The following is a 21,365-nucleotide window of genomic DNA, read 5'->3' as shown; positions in this document are numbered from 1 at the left end:
TTTTCAAGGATTGAGTTCTTTTGGGGAAAAATACAAATTTCACACTATAATGATGAATTTAGAAGTACAACAAAGTAGTAATGAATGGTAAGAAAGCTACACTGAATTTAAGCAGAAAAAAAAATCCAGTTACATATAAAATGATAAAGTAAGAAATCTTTATTAGTCACTCAGTCATGTCCGGCTCTTTGTGACTCCATGGACTTGTTGCCCAGCAGGCTTCTCGATCCGTGGAAATTTTTAGGCAGAAATCCTGGAGTGGGTAGCCATTTCCTCCTCCAGAGGATCTTCCCAACCCGGGAATCGAACCTGTGTCTCCTGCATTAGCAGGCGGATTCTTCATCACCGAGCCACCTGGGAAGCCAAAATTCTGATTAGCTTTCTCTAATGGTGTAATATTTTTAATGTAACTGAATTGAAAGGAAACAAAAGGAAATGTTTCCTGTCAAGGAAATTGTGACCACTTTTTTCAATGAAAGAAAAAAATGTTTTGATGAGTTCTGAGAAAAGCAGTAGGATGAAAAGTGCATCTATAGTTATATCAGAATTTCAAACCGCATATGTTAAAACTCATGCCTACGGTAATTAACCTTGTTTTTACTATGGAAGAATAGTTATACTTGGGAAAAGAGCCCCTGGTTTTTCAATAAGAGATTAGGAATGTACATCATAGAACATGCTAGTGAGAAGGGACACGTGTGTATGTATCTTATCTATTTCTCCCCCTCCCAAATAGGCTTTAAAAGCTGGGAAGAAAGTGAAACTATCTCATGAAGAAGTTATGCAGAAAATGGGTGAACTCTTTGCCCTAAGGTAAAATTGTCTCTGTAAATGATATATTTCGTATATTTAACAACCAGCAGAAAATACCCCTGTAAAGAGCAAGCATTTGTACCTTAATGGGAATTGCAGCTGTTTTTATTTCATTTGTTATAAGCATGAAGAACTCAACCATTAGAAGCAATTGGGCTGTGTTAGGACTTTACTGGAAGAACTTCTGCCTGTGCAAGAGAAACCACAATTAATCTACAATAAACCTCCATCAGAGGGCACAGTAGGTGTTCTCCGAAGGTGGAAAGACACATTCTAGAATTTGAACCATGGGAATTCTCAGTACAAGTCTGTCACTGCATCATAACTCTGAATAGACCTAATTGCTACAGAAAAGTGATGTATCATCTTTCACTGACTCTGAGACACCATAAGATGCCATAGGAAAGTGAAAATGCTGCCAGCTAGCATGTGAGACAATGCTTTTTTATCACAATTTTAATTTTGCACTTCCTGAAATAGCTCTTTTAGTCTTATTTAGATGTAGATTTATCACGTTTCCTCTCGGGCATACATAAAAAGGAAAACATGAGGGAAGTAAGTTGTCTAAGGCAATGACAGCTGAGTCACAACTGCCACCTATAAGACATCATCACTTTTAAAGATGCCTCCGTTTTCAGAGATGTTAAAAATGGAAAGAACAGTGTCTTAAAATTGATGAAATACAATAGTGCATCATTTAAAATTAAGTTACATTAAAAGGCCTTCAGTTTATTTTATTCTTGTAGCTTTCCCAAGATTTATGGAGTAAAACATCCTGAATTTTGGTGTTATTCTCACTAGGCGGCATTCTCGGTGCTTCGGCCCTTCAGTGTGTGGGATGAGTGAGTGGGGTTTGTTGTCAGTAGTGTACCTAAGAGTTGTTGTTCCCCATTTTCCTTAGGTGTTAATACTTGGCCTGGCAAGAAGTGGGCCAGCGTTCCATCACCCATGCCTTCCTCATAGCTCAGGGACCCCAACTCAGGACCCCAACAAAAATAAAAACCCCTATGTCAGGAGCATCCTGCAGCCCATCTAAAGCCTCGAGCTCACTAAGAAGTGGGATACGGAGACTTTTCTCTCCTCTGCTCTTAATGATGCGAGCAGAATTCCATATAGCGAATTACTATATCAAAACTCAGAAATTAGGACTAAATATGTTTAGGTTTGTGAATAGTTTCTATAGAGCCTTACTGTTCTTATCCTAAGTTTTCTTCTCTTTACAATAAGAGTGCTTATGTGTTATTCAAAGGAACGTGGTGAGTCTGTGAAGGGATACAGAAGTAGAGATGTGGCAGGTTATATCAGGTGAGAAATTAAGTCATAAATGACAGATGTGGTATGATCCCACTTGTAGACAAAAACAACATAAATATTCATATGTATCTTGATGTGTATACATACTACCAGACATGTAGATGTGTGTGCATATGTGTGTGCACACACACACATACACGTGTGTGCAAAGAAGCAGATCTGGAAGGACAACAGCGGAGTGTTGGCAGGGCCTAAAGGAATTGAGTCGTGGTGTTAGGGTGAAGGGCCTACCGGTGTTTTCTGAATTCTTTTCCAGGGTTTTTCTTTTTTATAGTGAAAAACTATTTATGTGTTACTTCCACAATGTAAATTTTCTTTTAGAAACAAGCCCAGGCTTCATGTGTAAAAGGGTAGAAATAGAGAATTTGCTTATCCAGTGTTTGATCAAACACTGGAAGGATACTGAGGAAACCAGTAGCCATGTGAATACCTATCCACACACACAAACACGTGCATGTATATTGTAACAAACTTGAATGAAAAAAGAAGCTTCAAAATTTTTTTACCCTGGGTTTTCTTTTATCTACTTCATAACTGTCAGTGTAAATATTGAATTAATTTGGTTGCAGATTTTGAAATTTTTTTGTTTACATGTTTCTCAGAAGTAGTACAAGAATCAGCATTCAAAACTGTTTTTATAAAACACCATATAAATAAGAAATTAAACATATTTACAAAACAGAGAAATAAACTCACAAACATAGAAAACAAACTTGTGGTTACCAGTGGGGATGGGGGGAGATAAATTAGGAGTTTGGGATTAAGATATACACACTGCTGTATATAAAATAGGTAAACAACAAGGTCCTACTGTGTAGCATAGGAACTATACTCAGTATCTTGTAATAACCTATAATGGAAAAGAACTGAAAGAGAATATATATATATATAGAGAGAGAGAGAGATGTATGTATGTATAACTGAATCACTTTGCTGTACACTTAAAACTAACACAACATTGTAAATTAACTACACTCCAATCGATGAATAAATATCTTCAAAAAAGAAAGAAAATAGAGACCATGATTTTTTAATTAAAGATAAAAATTAAAAGTTATGATTTTCCTTTTTTTAAGACACCGTATAAACTTGAGTTCAGACTTCTTGATCGCTCCTGATTTCTACTGGGACAGAGAAAATCTGGAAGAACTTTATGATAAAACTTGTCGGTTCCTCAGCATTACTCGTAGAGTTAAGGTATGTATTTTGCATTTCTACTGAGAGAAAGACACAGTGTCACCTCTAAGTTGTATGACAGTGTGAAGAGAATTTTTTAATTAAGTAAATGTGTTTAACTGCTTTTGGAGAAATGTCTCTTTTGACTTCTAGACAGATCTCTAGATTTCCTGCTCCTGTTGTCCTGTGTACAGTTTTCAGCTTTCACATCAAAGGATAATCTGATATTTACTCTGGAGGCTCAGTGAGGTTGGTGAGAGTCGGGAGGCCTAGTAGCCCAGTAGGAAGTTTCTCACCAAGTTTAAAGCAAGCGTTTGTGAGGTCCACAACTTTACTGGCAACAGCGAGACTAAGAATGAACTTTTAAAAGAATCCTTTAAGACAGATGAAGTGGTGGGTATGGGGAAGCCAGGGAGAGAGAAGAGTAAGGATGACTGGTGTTTGCTGTGGGCAGCAGGTAGAAAGATGGCAGACGTAGAAAGGTTGGGGGGAGGAGGAGGAGCCACGTTTGAGATGCGTGAAGAGTAGAGTGGCCAGAGAACAGCCAGTTAGAGCTGTCACAAGAGCCTCTAGCGGCATGGAAGCCAAGTTGAGGAGAGAGGCAGCTGATGGAATGATGGACGTGGTCACGATGGAGGTAAACCACGTGGGGGAGAGAGTGGAAAACACACTGGACCTTGGTATCGTGAGGGCGCATAGTTCTGTGACGTTTAATCACGTGCGTAGATCTGGATACAGGTCTGTCCTGTCACCACAAAGATCGGCCTTGTGCTTGTCCCCTTATAGTAACACCACCATCCCTCCCCCACCATCCCTAACCCTGGGCAGTGACTAATCTATTCCCCAGCTCTGTAATTTTGTCATTTTGGGATTGTTATATAAATAGAACGGTACCGTGTGTCTTTTAAAATGGGCTTTTTTCAATAACACCCTTGAGATCCCTCCAAGTCGTTGTCTGTATCAACCCCTGCCTTCCTGTGAGCTACCTAGACATTTGGAGGGGATTCCATTTTGATTCGTCTGTATCATTTTTTAGTATATCTCTCTGCATAGATATATGGTGGTTGCTCTAGGTAATCCATTATGCATACCTTTACCACAATCCACTCTTTTCGACATTTCGCCAGATTAAATCAAGTAGGGAAACTTTACGACCTGTATATCCCTCTCCTCTCCACTTTGAGAACTTCATCAATGTTTTAGTTTTCCCTTCGACCATCAGCATAATTCAGAAAGCTCAAGAAGAGAAGGAAATTCTCTCGTATTTACCCATATTTTATTCTTTCCATTGTTCTTTTTCTTCAATGATGTTCTAAGATTTCTTTTTCTGTTGTTTGCTTTCTATTCCAAGAACATTCTTTAGCCATTCTTTCAGGGTAAGTCTGCGAAAGCATAGTCTCTTTCGTTTTTCTTCATTTGAGAATATCTAGACTTCCCCTTCATTTCTGAAGGATCTTTTTTTCCCTAGATGAAGGATTCCAAGTGATAATTCTTTTCTTTCAACACCTAAAGATTACTGTCCCACTTTTTCTGGCCTTTGTGGTTTCTGAGGGGAAATCTGCTCTATTTCTGTTCCATGAGTCTCAGATCTTCAGTTACACTCCAATGAGTCTTTGAGGCTCTCTTCTCTTTTTTTCCTAATCTTTTCAATAAATGGTGCTAGAACAATTGGATAGCCATATTTAAAAAAAAGGAAATGAACCCTAGTCTTGTCTTTACACCATTTCTAAATGAATTAGGGACCTTTAAATATAAAAGGTAAAATTATAAAACCTCAGGACAAAAATATAGGGGGACCTTGGGGAAGGCAAAGATTTGTTAGGACATAAAAAACAATAAATCATGAACCTTATAGAAAGAATTTGATAAGTTGAACTTCATCAAAACTAAATCTGCTGGTCTTTGAAAGACACTCTTTAGAATATGAAAGGGCAGGGACTTCCCTGGTGGTCCAGTGGCTAAGACTCCATGCTGCCAATGCAGTGGGTCTGGGTTGGATCCCTGGTCAGGGAACTCGATTCCCCATGCTACAACTAGAGTTTGCATGCTGCAACTGAAAATCCCTCTTGCCTCAATGAAGACTGACAATCCCGCATGCCACAGCTGAGTCCGGGTGCAGCCAAATAAATAAATATTTTTTAATTTAAAAATAAAATAATATGAAAAGGCAGATCACAAATATATTGAGAATATTTCCTCCTACAGGCTGGGAAGAAATATTCTCAATATATAACCTGACAAAAGACTTGTCCAAAACTCTTCCTGCTCAAACAGACAACTAGGGTTTTTAAATGGGCAAAAAGATTTGAACTGACATCTCACAAAATATGTGGATGGTCAAATGAATATGAGAAGATGCTCAATGTTATTGTCTGTCAGGGCAGTGCAAATTAAATGTACAGTGCATTATCACTACGCACACATTAGAATGACTAAAATTAAAAGGACTGATGATCTCATGTGTCAGGAGGGATGTGGAGCAAATGGAAGTTTCATATATAACTTGTGAGAATATACATTGGTACAACCGATTTCCAAAACAGCCTGGCAGTTCCTCAGAAATTTAATCGTTGTGTTACTATATGATCCAACAATTCCGATCCTGAGTATTTACTCATGAGAAATGAAAACATATGTGCTCACATTGATTTGTACCTGCATCTTCATAGCAGCTTTAGTCATAATAGCCAAAAACTGAAAACAATCAAATGGCCATTAATAGGTGAATGGATAAAGAAACTGTGGGATAGCCATACAGTGGAATACCACTTAGCAATAAAAAACAATTACCGATCCATGCAATAGCATGGATGAATATCAGGATCATTATGCTGAGTGAGAAGAATCTAGACACAACAGAATACATGCTACTAGATTTATAGGAAATTCTAGAAAGGCTAACCTGTACTTACAGAAAATAGATCAGAGGTTCCCTGGAGCAGTAGATTTCAAAGGGGCACAGGGATTTGGGATGATGGAAATGTCACTTCAATACTTCATGGTTGTAAGCAGCAGTACTTACTTACTGGGGACGAATTTGAAGTTCTCAAGAGTTACGGCTCTTAGATGTCTCCCCTTTTTCTCTTGGAATGAAGATATTTGGTGGAACCCTGACTGTTGGGATGAAGTATACAGATTATTGCCACCAAGCAAATGTAGACCTTGTCTGATAACCAGCCTGTAGTGCTGAGTTGGGTCAGTAACAGTTGCTTAGCAATAACTAAGATAATCCAGCTGCTTGGCAAGTATGAACTCAGACATCCTACCCCCATCCCTTCATTCTGTGTCTTTCCTCACATCTTGGCATCCTTTGATATTGATGCCTGTGGTGTCCTTCGCATGTCTCTCGTGGACAGGAGTACAGGAAAAGAGCCTAGGATCACAGTCACCAACAATGAAGGTGGTTTGAGCAGAAAACATCCTGCATGTGTGGCCCAGAGGAGGAGAAGCAGGAAGACAGGAATGTCTTTTAGGAACTTGGAACGAACACTACATTCAACATGAAAGTCACAGCTGAAGATGAGAAATGTCAACACAGGATCACTCATGAACATAGATGTGCAGTGACAAAATCAAGTAGCTGGAAGATCACAGATTCGAGTAGGAAGGGGAACCCTGGAGAAAGTGCCACTGAGTCTCCACCAGGCAGGCGGAGTGGGTATCCTAAGAGGGCACATGGGGCTCGCCGGGGACGGTGCTCCTCCAAGTGGCTAGGCTTCCTCCATGCCCAGTGTAGGGAAGTCGACTCTGCAACCCAGGAGCCAGTGGGCAGGGTCCCCGTAGTCCCACTACTGGAAGAGTCCCAGAACATGTCAGTTCTGTGATTTTTTTTTTTAAAAAAAATCTTAACGTGAGCTCTACGAAGCTATAATGTTACTGATTTCTGAATCCTTAACCAAGTACCCAGGAGAATGTATGCATTGCACTTAATCAGTGCTGTAAACAAGTGGAAAATAATTCGGATAGTATCCTGAAGAATAAAAATAAAAGTATGTTTAAATTTGGCACCACCTGCCTCTCTGCTTCTGCAGTACTTTGTTCGCATTCTTTGGGAGTTTCCCTGGTGGCTCAGACGGTAAAGAATCTGCCTGCAATGAGGGAGACCCAGGTTCAATCCCTGGGTTGGGAAGATCCCCTGGAGAAGGGAATGGCAACCCACTCAAGTATTCTTGCCTGGAGAATCCTATGGAAGAGGAGCCTGGAGGGCTACAGTCCATGGGGTAGCAGAGTCAGACACGACTGAGCAACTAACACACTTTCTTGGGGGCAGCAGTTCACGCACCACATCCTGCTGATCTAGTGATGTGTGCAGGTTTGGTTCCTGGTAAGAACCCTCTTCCCACCTTCCCAGTGTAGTCTCTCGAGGGAGAGAGCCAAGTCTAATGTGTCTGCCTCTTCTTACAAGGATGTTAATTTAAGCCCCATCTAAACTCAATCACCGCCCCCAAAGACCTCATCTCTAAATACCATCACACTGGAGGTTAGGGCTTCAGCATGAATTTGAGGGGACAAACATTCCACCCATATTACCCACAGTCCCCGGAAGTCCACTTTAAATTTTTCTTTAGAAGCTAAAGGACTTCTCTAGAGGTCCAGTGCTTAAGACTGAGCTTTCTCTGCAGGGGGCACAGGTTTGATTCCTGGTAGGGGAGCTGAGATCCTACGTGTTGCAGGGCAAGTAAGCCCACGCGATACAGCAACTGAGCCCGTGTTCTGCCAACAAGAGAAACCTACGCGCAGACTGAAACTGAAGCAGGTCTGAGCGCTGCCCCAAAGACCTAGTGCAGCCCAAATGAAAAGAGTTAATGCTACTTTTTAAAAAATCGTAGTTTAAGAAATGCTAAATTTAAGACGCAAGAAGGAAACCAGGAAGATGGTGTTTGATAGATAGAAATTTGGGCAGAGCAGTTTAAAAGGGAAGCATTGTGTTTACAAATATGTTTTGAAAGGTTGGCCAAAATTTTGGTGATATCTTTAATAAAGATGTTTGTCTCCAGCATCTGAAGAAATAAATAACAGCAAAGCAAGAAATTCGGGCAGAGGGAAAAATCGGGATTAACCATTTATATTTGGGACTTATCAAAAAAGTTTTTCTCAAATCAGTCTTTCTTAAAATGTGGGATACATACACTTGTATAAGAGATGAACTTAGGTAACACATGGACCCTCAAATAACATGGAAGCATGGAAGCAAGTAACACTTGTGTTCTGTGTTGAAGAGAAACGCTGTTTGGCTTTCGTGGCTCTTGACTGGCCCTCTGATGTGTAATCACACACTTTCCCAAGCATCAGGCTCAACTTTGTGCAGCCAACACCATTTCACATCATGCAGATTTTCCATTTTTTGGCAATGATAGTTTCCTTCTGAAATAAACAGAATTTCTAAGTCTTTGACTTGAATGCAGTTGGCTCATGTGTATCACAGAAGCAGTGACAGTGGGATGGAAATGACCAAAGTCCAGGAGACATGTCCATAGACTATCTGGGCACGATCGTGCAGAGTGCAGAGCCAGAAGGCAAGAGGGACAAGATCAGGACTCTGGGAAATGTCATCCACATTCAAGGGGAGGTCCAAGAAGTCTCAGAAAAGGATGTCGGAGGCAGAATTTGGTCCCTAGAGGAGAAAAGCCAAAAGTGTGTGTGTGTTTCCAGGTGTTGTCAAACATTTGAGTTAATTGAGGTCTTGTAATCTAACCAAGAAAGGGTGTTAAAGTTACTGATAAGGAGACATCTGGAAGTTTCAGGGGAGTGGAGGTAATATGTACAATTTTTAAGGGCTAAGTTGGGTGCTGAGGAAGTGGAGGAAGAAAATGTCTTTAGTCAGTTGAAGGAAAACAGAAGAGGGTTGGGTCAGCATTTTGAAAAGAGAAGCTTAAGGCTGAGCATATTTATAGACCAAGATAAGGCAGCCAGTAGCAATAGGGAAGAGGAAGAAAGGAGGCACTGTTCTAAACATTTATACAAATTGGTAACTGCGGGGTGCCCATGGAGTCTGGAAATAAGGGCAAAAACGTGTTACCAGTGTGGTTCCAGGCGTTCACTGTCACAGTGCTGTTGCGTCCTCCTCTTTGTGACCCCATGGACTGTAGCTCACCAGGCTCCTCTTTCCATGGCATTTTCCAGGCAAGAATACTGGAGTGGGTTGCCACTTCCTACTCTGGGGTTCACGCTCACGGTTTAATGTTCTGTGCAAAATCGTGGTAAATATGGTGCACTACCACATTTCAGTCAACCCAGACATGCATCTGTGATTTGTCTCAAATTTCCACCGACCATACCTACACTCTCAGCATACATACCTCAGAAATTATCAAGGGGAATCCAAAAACTCCTTTAAAAATTTGTCTTCCAGACTGTAATTTCCAAAGGAAAGTGAGATACAGAGAGATTAAGGAAGTATACCTTGTCAGTGGTCCCATTCAAGTCTTTAATACAAGAGTCTGTTTTCTATGAACACCCCTCAACCAGCTTGTAGGGTATCAGAAGGCAGAACCTAGAGCCTCTGCGGTTAAGCGTTAAGAGCAGTGCCATCTAGCGGTGATGTGTAGCAGGTCAAGTTTTGTGTTCGGGAATTTTTGACAGTGGGACTTAGAACGGTTTTTGTATGGTAGACGGTAATTATTGTTTTTGCCATCTTAAGGCCATACTAAAAGAATCATATTTCAAGTTTGCTTTTATTAACTGCTTAAAATTTACCAAGGGCAGTGATGAAAAACGAGGACTCAAAAACTTTTAGATCTTCCATCAAAATCTTACAAATATAAGAGCTTTGATGTGCCAAGTATTTTTTGCAGTCACATCTGTGCATCACAAAATGTCCCAGTGGATTCACAGAAAGGAGACAGGTAGCACTGGTAGGTTGCCTTTGGAGAGAGCTGAGGAGCAAGAATTGAGATGATTGCTCACCACATACCTATTTGAAACTCGGAAATTTGAAGCAGGCAACTGTTATCTTCAGTGAGTTCGTTTAAATACACAGGGTACTTTCTGAGATTTTTCCTGCTGCAGGTCATGAATGAAAAGCTTCAGCACTGCATGGAGCTAACAGATCTGATGCGAAATCACCTGACCGAGAAGAGGGCACTCCGCCTGGAATGGATGATTGTCATCCTTATTACCATAGAGGTAAATTACAACTTTTATGAAAGTAACTTGACAGAAGATGATAGCAGGAAAGAACATGACTTTGTCCTAAATACTTGAGTCTGTTTGCAAATGAGGCAAGTTACAAGTGACTGTGGTAATATTTTGAAAATGCATTAAAGTATGATTTTTGGAAAAGTTCCATGTTTTATCTGGCTGTGCTGCGTGGCTTATGGGATCTTAGTTCCCTGAACAGGGACTGAAGACGGCCACGGCAGTGAAAGTGCCAAATTGTAACCACTGGATTGCCAGGCAATTCCCTCATTCTAAGAGATGGTGTTTACAGAGTTCTCGCTGTGCTTGTGCCTCAGATGTGCAGCTTGCCCAGTGAGATAGACAAAGCTGTTCTTACTTCAGGAGCGTTTTTCATTAATCACAATCAGAAAAGTCATCTTAAGTTTGTACCAGTGATTTGTCATGAGATAATACTTCTTTTTATTTGTAAGGTACTGTTTGAACTGGGACGAGTATTTTTTCTGATTAAGTGATGATCAAAGGAAAAGTAGCATCGCAAGAGATACTTCAGTTCTACAATCAAACATTGTGTTCATCTGCTGCGATATCTTTTAATAGGTATTTTTTCTGAGATCAAGGAATTGTTACAGTGATCTTTTTCAGTTTCTAGTATTGCTGCTTGAATAAAAACTATGAAGAACCCAGCATCTGGGTCTGTAACACTGACAATTTGAAAGGATAATGTTCATTTTGTATTTTAAAGAACTTTGGATAATCTTGGTATCTGGGAAATTTGGGCATTGCTCCTAATCTACCCCCAGGGAGTCCCAATCTTGGCCCTAAGAAAACATAACAAAAACTCCCAAGTTTTGAGTAGAAGATAGGCTTTAATGGCAGAAATTAACTTTGCATCCTGTTTTTATGTGGTATTAAAACACTGGCACTTTCATTAATTCATACTTTCTATCCTTTCACTACCAAGTTAGTCAAAATATCCTTCCCACAGAGGAACTTTTTCTCACACACTTTAGGGGAATTTAAAATACCAGGTACAAAGAGTTTAACATTTGTATTCTATCTTGAATTGATAAAGTCCTTTTTATCTTCATCTGCCTTATTTTTATGCATATTCCCCCCCTGCTCTACTACCCTCTCTCCATCACATGAATTTAGGGGTTTTTTTTTTATGTTATATATATATATATATCCAGAGTACTGATGTTCTAAATTGGGACACTGTCACTGTACAGCTTAACTGCTACACAGTATGCAACCAAGAGAATACACATGTATCTGTACCCTTACTGATGAGTCGTGTATTTATTTGCTGGAATAGTGTAGAGGTGCCCATCCTGGTGTGTCTCAGGGCACTGCAGGTGTCAGTCTTGAGTACCACCAGGTGCCTATGCCAGGGGTACCCAAGGACTTTCCAAGCAACATGTGGGCATAGTTCAAGAACTGCTTTCTAGATCAAGTTCCACACATAAGTTCTTTCAAAAAAAATGTTGCGCCTATGCTCACACCTCTAAGCAGTTTATTGAGCCTGCTCTGCCTTTTCCCATCTCACAATGTACAGAAGGCATCTCACCCATCATCATTTTAGTTTGATCCACTATATTTTAAAACCTTTAAGTATATTTAACCTGCATTTAAGGACTTCCCTGGTGGCTCAGCAGCAAAGAATCCACCTGCAATGCAGGAGACGTGGGTTCAATCCTGGATCAGGAAAGATCCCCTAAATAAGGAGATGGCAACCCACTCCAGTATTCTTGCCTGGGAAATGCCATGGACAGAGGAGCCTGGCGGGCTATGGTCCATGGTGTTGCAGGAGTCTGGACAGGACTTAGTTATTAAACCATCATCATCAACCTGCGTTTAAAAAATCTTTAGAAAGCCAAACAAGGTGTTTTTGAAAAAACATTGATTGGGTTATCTCTATACTCTTTCTTGTTTCAATCGAAATGCAAAATACTAAAATGGTTTGTTTCAAATGTTAAGTCTTATAAAGAGATTCATTTCTATTTCAGTGTAACCATAGAGAGAGACAAACACTGGAGGAAAAGAGAATGTAGAAACTGTTTATGATTACCCTATGTCATCTTTGTAAATAAACTCATGATTTCACTGAAAAAAAGAAAATGCCAAACAAGGACAATTTGAAATACTGGTCAACAGAACTTTCTTTAATGGAAACCATGTATCCACCCCTCCATCCCCTATTAAGAGGGCATTTCCAATAAAAATTTTCCCTTAAGTATCCATGTGTACAATTTGCTGTTTGGGTCAACTGTGTAATAAAATTTTAGTTAACAACAAAGAGAGCACGAACATTTAGTGCATTATGGTCATGGCAAATTAAAATTTAACACTTCAATTTGTATATGATATGTTATAAAAAACAAGATAACAAAACCTTCAAAGCATAAAAATTTATTAGGATAACATTTTGTAGGGGAAATGTAACACAAATTCAGTCTTTCAAGAAAAAGGAACATTACCCTTTAATCATTTACTTCTGTTTAAATGGATCACAATGGACATTATGGTATTACATTCCACTAAAACACATTCAAGATTGATATGTTATAATCTATTTATATTACTTTATAATGACATAGTATTTTAAAATATCAATATTCATGTCAGAAATTATATCTTTTCAAGTATTTAAATTTATGATAAAAACTTCAACTTAAGTTATTAGGAAAGCTTTCTAAATTATTTTAGGTTTAATACAAGCAAAAAAGTTTTTGAAGATCACAGCTTCTCTCAGAACAAAATGTCTGTGAGATTATACTAGAATATTGAGAGCCTAAAAAATATTGATAGTATTCATCAGTGGCTCCGGAAGCACTCCTCAAAATGGTACCAAATTTCTGTCACAAAAGCAGTGGTTAAGACTCACCTGGGTTTGAATCCTTACGCCACAACACCTAGTAGCAGTATCAGGCTGGGCAAATCACAGAGCCTGTCTGGGCCTCTTTCCTCACCTGTAAAATGGGTTTAACAGCACTACCTAATAGGGCTGCTGTGAGTGTTAACAAAGTTAACAGATGTCAAGCTATGAGAGGTTAACTGTTAGTTCATCTGGGTAAAAACCCACATAAGACTCTGAGATTAAATGAAGACTCAATCAAAGCCCCAGCATCCCCCTTGGAATCCTTGGTTAAGGAACATGTCTGAGACTTAAAAGTGCATGCTGCATCCACATAAAGTGGTTCATTTAAATATAAAGCAGTATTTCCACTGTTAAACTGCCTCTTCAATACAAGCCCAAAAAGACCTTTTAAACTCTACACATCTTACATATACCAGGCGGTATTATTTCTAAATTTTTGTCAAAAATTAACTGTATTCATTTCTTTTTAATTGTTGTCTACCCCTTAACAGCAGTTTTTCTAAATACACTCCTCGGGCTTTCACAATGAGTGATTCTTGTGTTCCACAATCAGAACCTCTTAGGTTGCTGCTGGGAAATTCTTTTTAACAACTCCAAGGAAGAAATCCTTAGGCTCGCTCAACTCAGAGCCACTAAGTTAGAGCCTAGTTTTTAATTTCTACTCAGGCTTATAGATAGATTTTAAGTAACCGAATCTCAGAAGACTTGATTCTTTCTCCAATCCAACCCATTTTCTCATGCTATCTCCTGCCTTTATCAAGTATGTGTGTGTGAGACAGAGAGGTGTGCTGGGACAAGGTGGTTAAAGATGATAGAGGAAGGTTTTATGAAGACTTCCAATCCAAATCTGTTTTTACTTTTGACTCCCTCCATTGCTTCTGAATTGCCATTTTTTAAGGAATAGATAAGGTCACTCACTATTCCAAATTCCCTTTCCTCAGGGGAGCTTTCCTCCCAGAGGCTTAACAAAACAGAACTTTTCAAAGGCCACATTTTTACTCCTTTTGCACAATTTGAAACAAAACATTTCCTTAAAACAGATTTAAACATTTCCTTAAAAACAAAATGTTTCAACATCTCCTTATAACAACAGGCTGGAAAGCATGCATGCAGGACTGTAAAACTTACAAGACTGTGGGTAAGTATACAACTTGACTTTTAATTTAGCTTCTATACACGAGACTTGCAAATGCTTGTCATCACAGTTTTTTAAAACACCGCTAACAGAAAAGTACAGACCTGGGACCTCCCTGGCGGTCCTCTCGCACAGGTCTGATCCCCAGTGGGGGAGCCAAGATCCCACATGCCTGCTGTGGGGCGTAACAAGTTAGTATCAAATACCTGATGGTTCACTAATGAGATCTGAGCTGTAAACCTCAATTTTCTTCACATGGCCCTTTTAGATCCTGTGTTGCCTGGCCGTGGGGGATTCTGGGAGGCAGCCAGGCTTTCAGCCTTAAGCTTGGGAAGGCCTGGGCAAAGCAGCCAGCTGTTACCTACCTTCACACCACATTTTGTAAACAAATGATGTTTTAACAGCCACTTTTTCTCAAACTAGGACTGTGCTGCAACTCTACCGATCTTTAAACAAAAACTTCCCCTAACCAACCATCTTCATAAACAAGATGATACACACACAGTTGTTACCAACTGGGGGAGCACCAACCAGGGGAGCAGTTTTTCCCTATAAATTTCATCATCTACTTCACTTTCAAACATAAAAACTCCACTCCAGTCACACAACAATTCCATAAGCAAAAATTCAGACTCACATTTTTTTGTTTTTTTAAAAGAAACATTTCAAAACCAACATTTTAAAAAATCAGTTGCACTATTAATACAACTTTTTATGACTCACACAGCTGGCTGAAATCAGACAGTCTCAAAAGACTACATATTACATGATTCCATTTACATAACATGCTAGAAAAAGACATAAAGAGTGATGAAGGAGAAATCAGTGCTGCCAGGGAGGAGGAAGAATGGAGGAGGTTAGCATGTAAAAAACGGACTGTCTGGGGGAGTTTCTGGAAGAGAGAGAACTGTCCTGTATCCTGATTGTGTTTACACAAACGTAGACATACTCAAACTTCACAGACCTGTACACCAAAAGGGGGGAAAAGTTACTTTTACTGTAAGATAACTCAAAACTTTTCAAATCAGTGATTATTTTAAAACTTATTAATGGTCCTATCACTTACTAAGGCATTGTGCGAAGTCCCCTTACAGACATTTTTTTACACTCACACAACCCTGTATTATCATCCCTATTTTAACAAAACAAAAAACTAAGGCTCAGACGTTAAATGCATAACACACCCAAGGCCAGGAAGCATAAGGGACAGAGGATGATTCCAACCCAGATCTGACTCCCAAGTCTATATATTCTTAACCACAGTAACATATACTCCCTTCCATCTATTCCTAAATACCAATCACTGTCTCTCCCAATGTCAGGAGGCTATTTTTTCTCCTGTAAACGTGCAAATGAACAAAACATGACTCTGCAGCAGCACTGTCCAAGAGAACTTTCCGTGACAAATGTTCAATAATATCTGTGTGGTCCAATATGGTAGCCTCTGTCCCCATGTGACTATTGAAGAGCGTGTGGTTATGGTGACCTTAACCTACATGGTCACATTTAGCTAGGAGCTATTGAAACAGACAGCCAAGTTCTAGAGAAATAATATACCAAAAGCATGCATGCTGCAGTAAGCAACTTAGCAAAATATGATGGCAACTTGCCAACCATAGAACAATTCAGGCGGATGTATACTGAAGAATGCACAACCCCATACATCTCATAAGACTATCCTATCTTTGAAACATGCACTCACCCTTTAAGCTTCAGTTTCCACAACAGCTTCACCGCACCAGCAGAGCACCTTGCACCTTGTGTGTTAAGTATGACTGTATTCTCCCCACTGAACTGTGGGCATCTACAGAACAGAGCCGGTGATGGACACATACACCAGCCACACGTACCACCTATATCCAGAGGCTTTCTACAATAAGTATTTTTCATTCAGTTCTGGTGGTAGAGAAATTATTACCGTAAGTCCTTCAACTACAAATTCAGTTCTGTGGGTACCTGAGCACCAGCAGTATGTACGAAAGGAAGTCCCTGTAAGGATCCTACAGTGTGATGGGGGAGACAACACATAGGTTAACGGACACCAGGAAGAGTAATTACAGAAGTCAGTACCATCAGCGCTTTCGGGCAGAACTGAACTGTCATGTGTCCTGGTGGTAACATAAATGGGAAAGCAGACTAAGGAGAAAAAAGCCACTATCTAATTCTGTAAGAACAAAGGTGTAAGATGATTTACTATATCCCCATGTATTAGAAAAGCCTAATGGATTAAAAAAAAAAAAAAAATCAATGCAGGCCTTGGTAATTTCTCCTGGCTTCACTCACACTAGCAACGTCACGGACTCACCCCACTCCTGGACCAGTAAGCCAAAACCAGTCTTAGGACAAAGCAAAGGCCCCAAGTTTCCATGAAAAACGTCACAGGAGAAAAACACAGCATAGTCTTCTTTACATGCTCACCCTGATTATCCTTTAGTTTTAACATTTTCTTTTAGGTCCAGGAAATGTGCTAACTGGAAGAGTTACACAGCACAGTCTCACAGTCAGTAATACAAGAGCTAACAGTAAAGCAGTTCAAATTCATTTAGTAAGTAAATTTTCTGTTTCCTCTAAAATCAGCTGGGATGGGGTACTGGTATGAGGAGCTGGCAAATTCATAAAGACATCAAGCATTATTCAAAGGCCAAATAAACTGACAATATAACCACGATCACATATAAGGGTTCAAGCTGGAAAGCTAGAGAACAAAAGTTCTATACTATAACCTCTTTAGGCAAGGTTTTTTTTTTTTTTAAGGCAGCCAATTTTCTCACCTCTATCAACACACAGATTATTATTTTCTCATAACAAAAGTCAGAGAAAATCTGTTTAGTTTTCCTAGACTGAATGGACTTGGCTAATTACGTAACTTCTTTGAGCCTCTTTTCTCAAATTTTAAGAGGAAAGAGTGAGACTAGATGCCCTCAGAGAAAACCCTGACTTTATAATTACTTATAGAATGACTTCAACAACAACTCTGGTTCAATTCTAATTCATCCATAAACAGGAAAAATAGAGAACTGTGGTAATTATTAAAATGTCATAAATTCTCTGATACTCTTCCCTTTGGCTGTGGGCTGGACCAAGTGATGTGATTTTAACTAAGAGCCTGTGGCAGGGTTGATGTGGTTTCCTCCTTACCCTTGCTTGGGTCCCTGGCTCTGGGGGAAGCCGACCACCACCATGTCGACAGGACACTCAAATAGCCCAACAGAGAACTGAGAACTACCAAGCACTAACCCGCTAACTGTGAGCCACCTCAGAAGCAGATCCTCAGTCAACACCTTGACATTAAAAAAACAAAAACACACCTCATGAAAGGCCCTGACCCAGAACTACGTAAACTAAGCTACTCTCCGATTCCTGACCCACAGAAATTTGGAGATAAACAAATGTTTACTATTTTAAACCACTAAGGTCTGGGGTAATTTGTAACAGCAACTAATACTAAAAACTAAAATACTAGTGTTTTTCAAACTGTGGACCCTGATCCATTTGTGATTTATGAAATCAATTTAAGGCACTACAATTAGCTATTTTTTACAAAAAAAACTAATGGTTAGAAAAGGCAGGAGAATATATACTCAAAATAACAAGTACTATTTCCTAAAAATTGTTTCAAGTATGTGTATCATCGTTGTTATTTAGTCACTAAGTCGTGCCCAACTCTGCAACCCTATGGACTGTGGTGTGCCAGGCTCCTTGGTCCATGGGGTTCTCCAGGCAAGAATACTTGAGTGGGTTGCCATTTCCTTCTCCAGGGATCTTCCCAACCCAGGGATTGAACCAGTGGTCTCCTGCATTGGCAGGCGGATTCTTTACGGCTTCCCTGGTGGGTGAAGAGGGTAAAACATCTGCCTGCAATGCGGGAGACTCGGGTTCGATCCATGGGTTGGGAAGATCCCCTGGAGAAGGAAATGACAACCCACTCCAGTATTCTTGCCTGGAGAACCCCACGGACAGAGGAACCTGGTAGGCTACAGTCCACGGGGTCGCAGAGAGTCGGACACAACTGAGCAACTTCACTCTCTTTTCACTTTTATGTGTGTACCAGGCAGCACTTAATAAAATGTATTTCTTAGACCCACAACCGAAAAAGTTTGAAACCCACGTGCCTACAATAATAGGTTTTAAACGACAAAAAAATTCCTAAAGTATAGGGAATCCTTGAAGAAATAGAATCTCAATAACAACCAATTATAAAATAAGCATTTTCTATAAACGTTTTAACAAAAACAAAATAGAAGACACTCAAAATACATCTTTTCTGACTGATATGTTAAGCCTGTAAACACAGAAGGTGTGGTATCTACCCTAGACTTATAAATCTAGCGTGTAAAAAAGCATATCGTTTTTCTAATTTAAGAGATTACCCATAGGACATCCTTCAAAAAAGTGTGCAGTAAAAAAGCTTTGGGATCTATCCACATGTACTACTTCTTCTTAATATTACTTCCATCCTCAGTGTTAAAGGAAATTCTATCTTCAACTTGAGTGCACACAAATTTTTGCCCCACCCCCTGAAAAAAAAAGTGAAATACAGTACTATTAAATTGCTCTCTGCCCACTGTCTCACTGGAACTATTCTCTTCAGAACACAATCAAGTGTATTATTTCTCTGGTTGCACCTCAGTATAACATATACCAAAACTTTCAGCAACACAAGAGTCTGCAGAATATTTATGCATAACTTCTGATGTATCCATTCAGATTCCTTTTTTGCACTGTGATCTTCTTTGAGGTAAAATGTGTGAAACTATTTTTGAAACCCTAATTGGCCAAATTTCTTTTCAAAATGCAAAATAAATCAGTACACAAAACAGATGACTTATTTTTCTTATTATTTAACTCAGGGTATTTGTGACTCTCCCACAACCAGACTGACAGCTTCCCTGACCTAATCCTGCCATACACTACACTAACCCTTCTCTGCAAGAACTGTTTTCTCCCCAACCTTTGCATTTGAATCCTCTAAATGTTTCTACTTCAACCAGTTGCAGAAAACAAATATAATCTGTATATTTTCCTTTTAATGCTACTACTTGATGATGATGACTAAAAATCAAAATAATTGGCATGCTTGGCAAAATCCAAATACCTATGATTATGCCTTCAAAGAACTAGCAACAAAGCAGCCCAGTTCTAAGTCAAGACCAGCATCTTTGAAAGGGAAGATTAGGATGCTCCTGACAGCACCTTCTCTAGGAAAAAGATTCAGTAATAAGCCCTGAATTTATTTCTATACAGCTATATGGAGTACGATACTGGGGAACTATCTGTTGATCTTAAGACTAAGCATTGTTACTCTGACTGAAGGCCAAATACCTGAGACACATCGGCAAGTTTCCACCCAATGGCTTCATCTGAAATTTTGTCCAGTTTTTCCTTTAGTTTTTCTTACATCAGTTCACTCTCCATGTAAGCACTCATCAGACCATAAACTTGAAAGTTCAGTCTCAGAGAATTAAGAAACCAAGATCTCTAACAACGTCTCTCTACCAATCAAAATCACTTTAGTTTCCAAATGAGATGAAACAGATTTCAACTGCAGAGCCCATCCCAGGAACCCCACGTGCCAGTCTAACGGCCAACTTTTGATGTTTTAGTGACAGTGCACCAGAAATACTCACACCAGGGTCAGAATTTGGTTTTGCAAGGCAGACATTTAGCCACTCAACGAGTCATTTATCTAGCTGATCAAAGAATGAGAAAGGTCAAGGCAGGTATGTACTGAATCTATTATTCACTTTTGGACCACTAAAGTTATGCAACTGTGTATTGTCTTCAAGAAAGAAGAAATTAGTCATCAGTAGCACCAGGTACAACCCAGTTACCAAATCACAGTCCGATTTTTAGCAGGGACACTTCTGTATGTTAAATTAACTCTGTACTGAGATAGTAAGCTTGCCTGAGGTATTTTGTGAACTATGTTACATGGCACTGTGCGTAGGTCTGGCTACATAAAATAAGCCAAAACGGGTTCCACATCAAATCAAGGAGCTTATAATCAGGAAAGCATGCTTTACAACCAAAAAGAGCCTAGGGAACTGCCGCCTCCATTTCCAAACAAATGAAGCCATATTCTTAAGTCTTCAAACTCCAAGATGCGTAAAACAAAGAAATCATTAAATGCATTCCTCAAAGGACATCATACTTCTAAAGATACGAATAAAATTCTAGCAAAATGGCAATGACGCAAAAGTAAATCTTAAGATGTTAAAAATGACCATCAAACAATATTAAATTCCATGCCTGTCCAGTTACCAGGAACTCCCTGTTAAAAAGATTTCAGGACCTCTAATAAATTTGACAGAAGGACCAACTCTAGAATCCACTCTAACAGTATCTCAGAGACCAAAAGTTAAGAATCTAAATAGTTCCTAAGTAACAAACATGCTTTGCAGACTTCGATTTTTCTGGACCAAACCTTCACCACCTAAAACCCAACTGCTGCCACAAGCGTCAAATTAAATCCTAACAGAAACGTCTCACACTCAACCGGTCAGTAAGGAAGCAGTTCTATCTCCAGACACACTACAAGCGAGCATTTCTATTCCAGCGTGACTTCCTGACTACCACTGGCGATCTTTAAAAAAAAAAGTATTAATTTCACAATGAGCTCCTTGATTCATTCTCAAGTCCGTTGCAAGACTTAAGGTTTAAAAGGTATGCTAATACGAGCAGCAGAGGGACAAAGGTACGGGCAGACAGATGTCAAGCAGGCCGCTAGCAGAAGGATCCCAGCACGAGTTCTCCGAGCCTTCCCGGAGCATCTCCAGGAGCGTCCTACCTAACGCTTTATGTAAACATGGGGCTTGTGACTCAAGCCTCCAGCCCCAATAGGTGGAGAGAAGTTTCCTCGCCTCGGCTGCACATGGTTTGCAGAAGTTTGGCTGGAGCGTAGCGCGGAGCCTGGGTGGGAGCGGCAGCGTA

The 21,365-nt window shown here is 39.7% G+C and overlaps 1 protein-coding gene across 12 annotated transcripts in view; it reads left to right on the top strand.

Annotated features, from left to right (window-relative positions):
- The window catches only part of RMND1 (required for meiotic nuclear division 1 homolog), a 35,588-nt gene extending 22,930 nt beyond the window's left edge, over positions 1 to 12,658 (top strand). For all 12 annotated transcript variants that reach the window (XM_081530267.1, XM_081530268.1, XM_081530259.1 and 9 more), the window contains 4 exons: positions 737 to 813; positions 3,204 to 3,324; positions 10,312 to 10,428; positions 10,893 to 12,658. In XM_081530267.1, the coding sequence (XP_081386393.1) occupies positions 737 to 813; positions 3,204 to 3,324; positions 10,312 to 10,428; positions 10,893 to 10,934 (357 nt within the window). In that variant the 3' untranslated portion in view covers positions 10,935 to 12,658. The remainder of the gene's footprint in view (positions 1 to 736; positions 814 to 3,203; positions 3,325 to 10,311; positions 10,429 to 10,892) is intronic.
- Positions 12,659 to 21,365: the final 8,707 nt, after the last annotated feature.

This window comes from Giraffa tippelskirchi, chromosome 9 (assembly GCF_054371585.1).
Source record: "Giraffa tippelskirchi isolate mGirTip1 chromosome 9, T2T-mGirTip1v1.2.pri, whole genome shotgun sequence".
NCBI lineage: Eukaryota > Metazoa > Chordata > Mammalia > Artiodactyla > Giraffidae > Giraffa > Giraffa tippelskirchi.
This window is presented reverse-complemented; position numbering and strand designations above follow the sequence as displayed.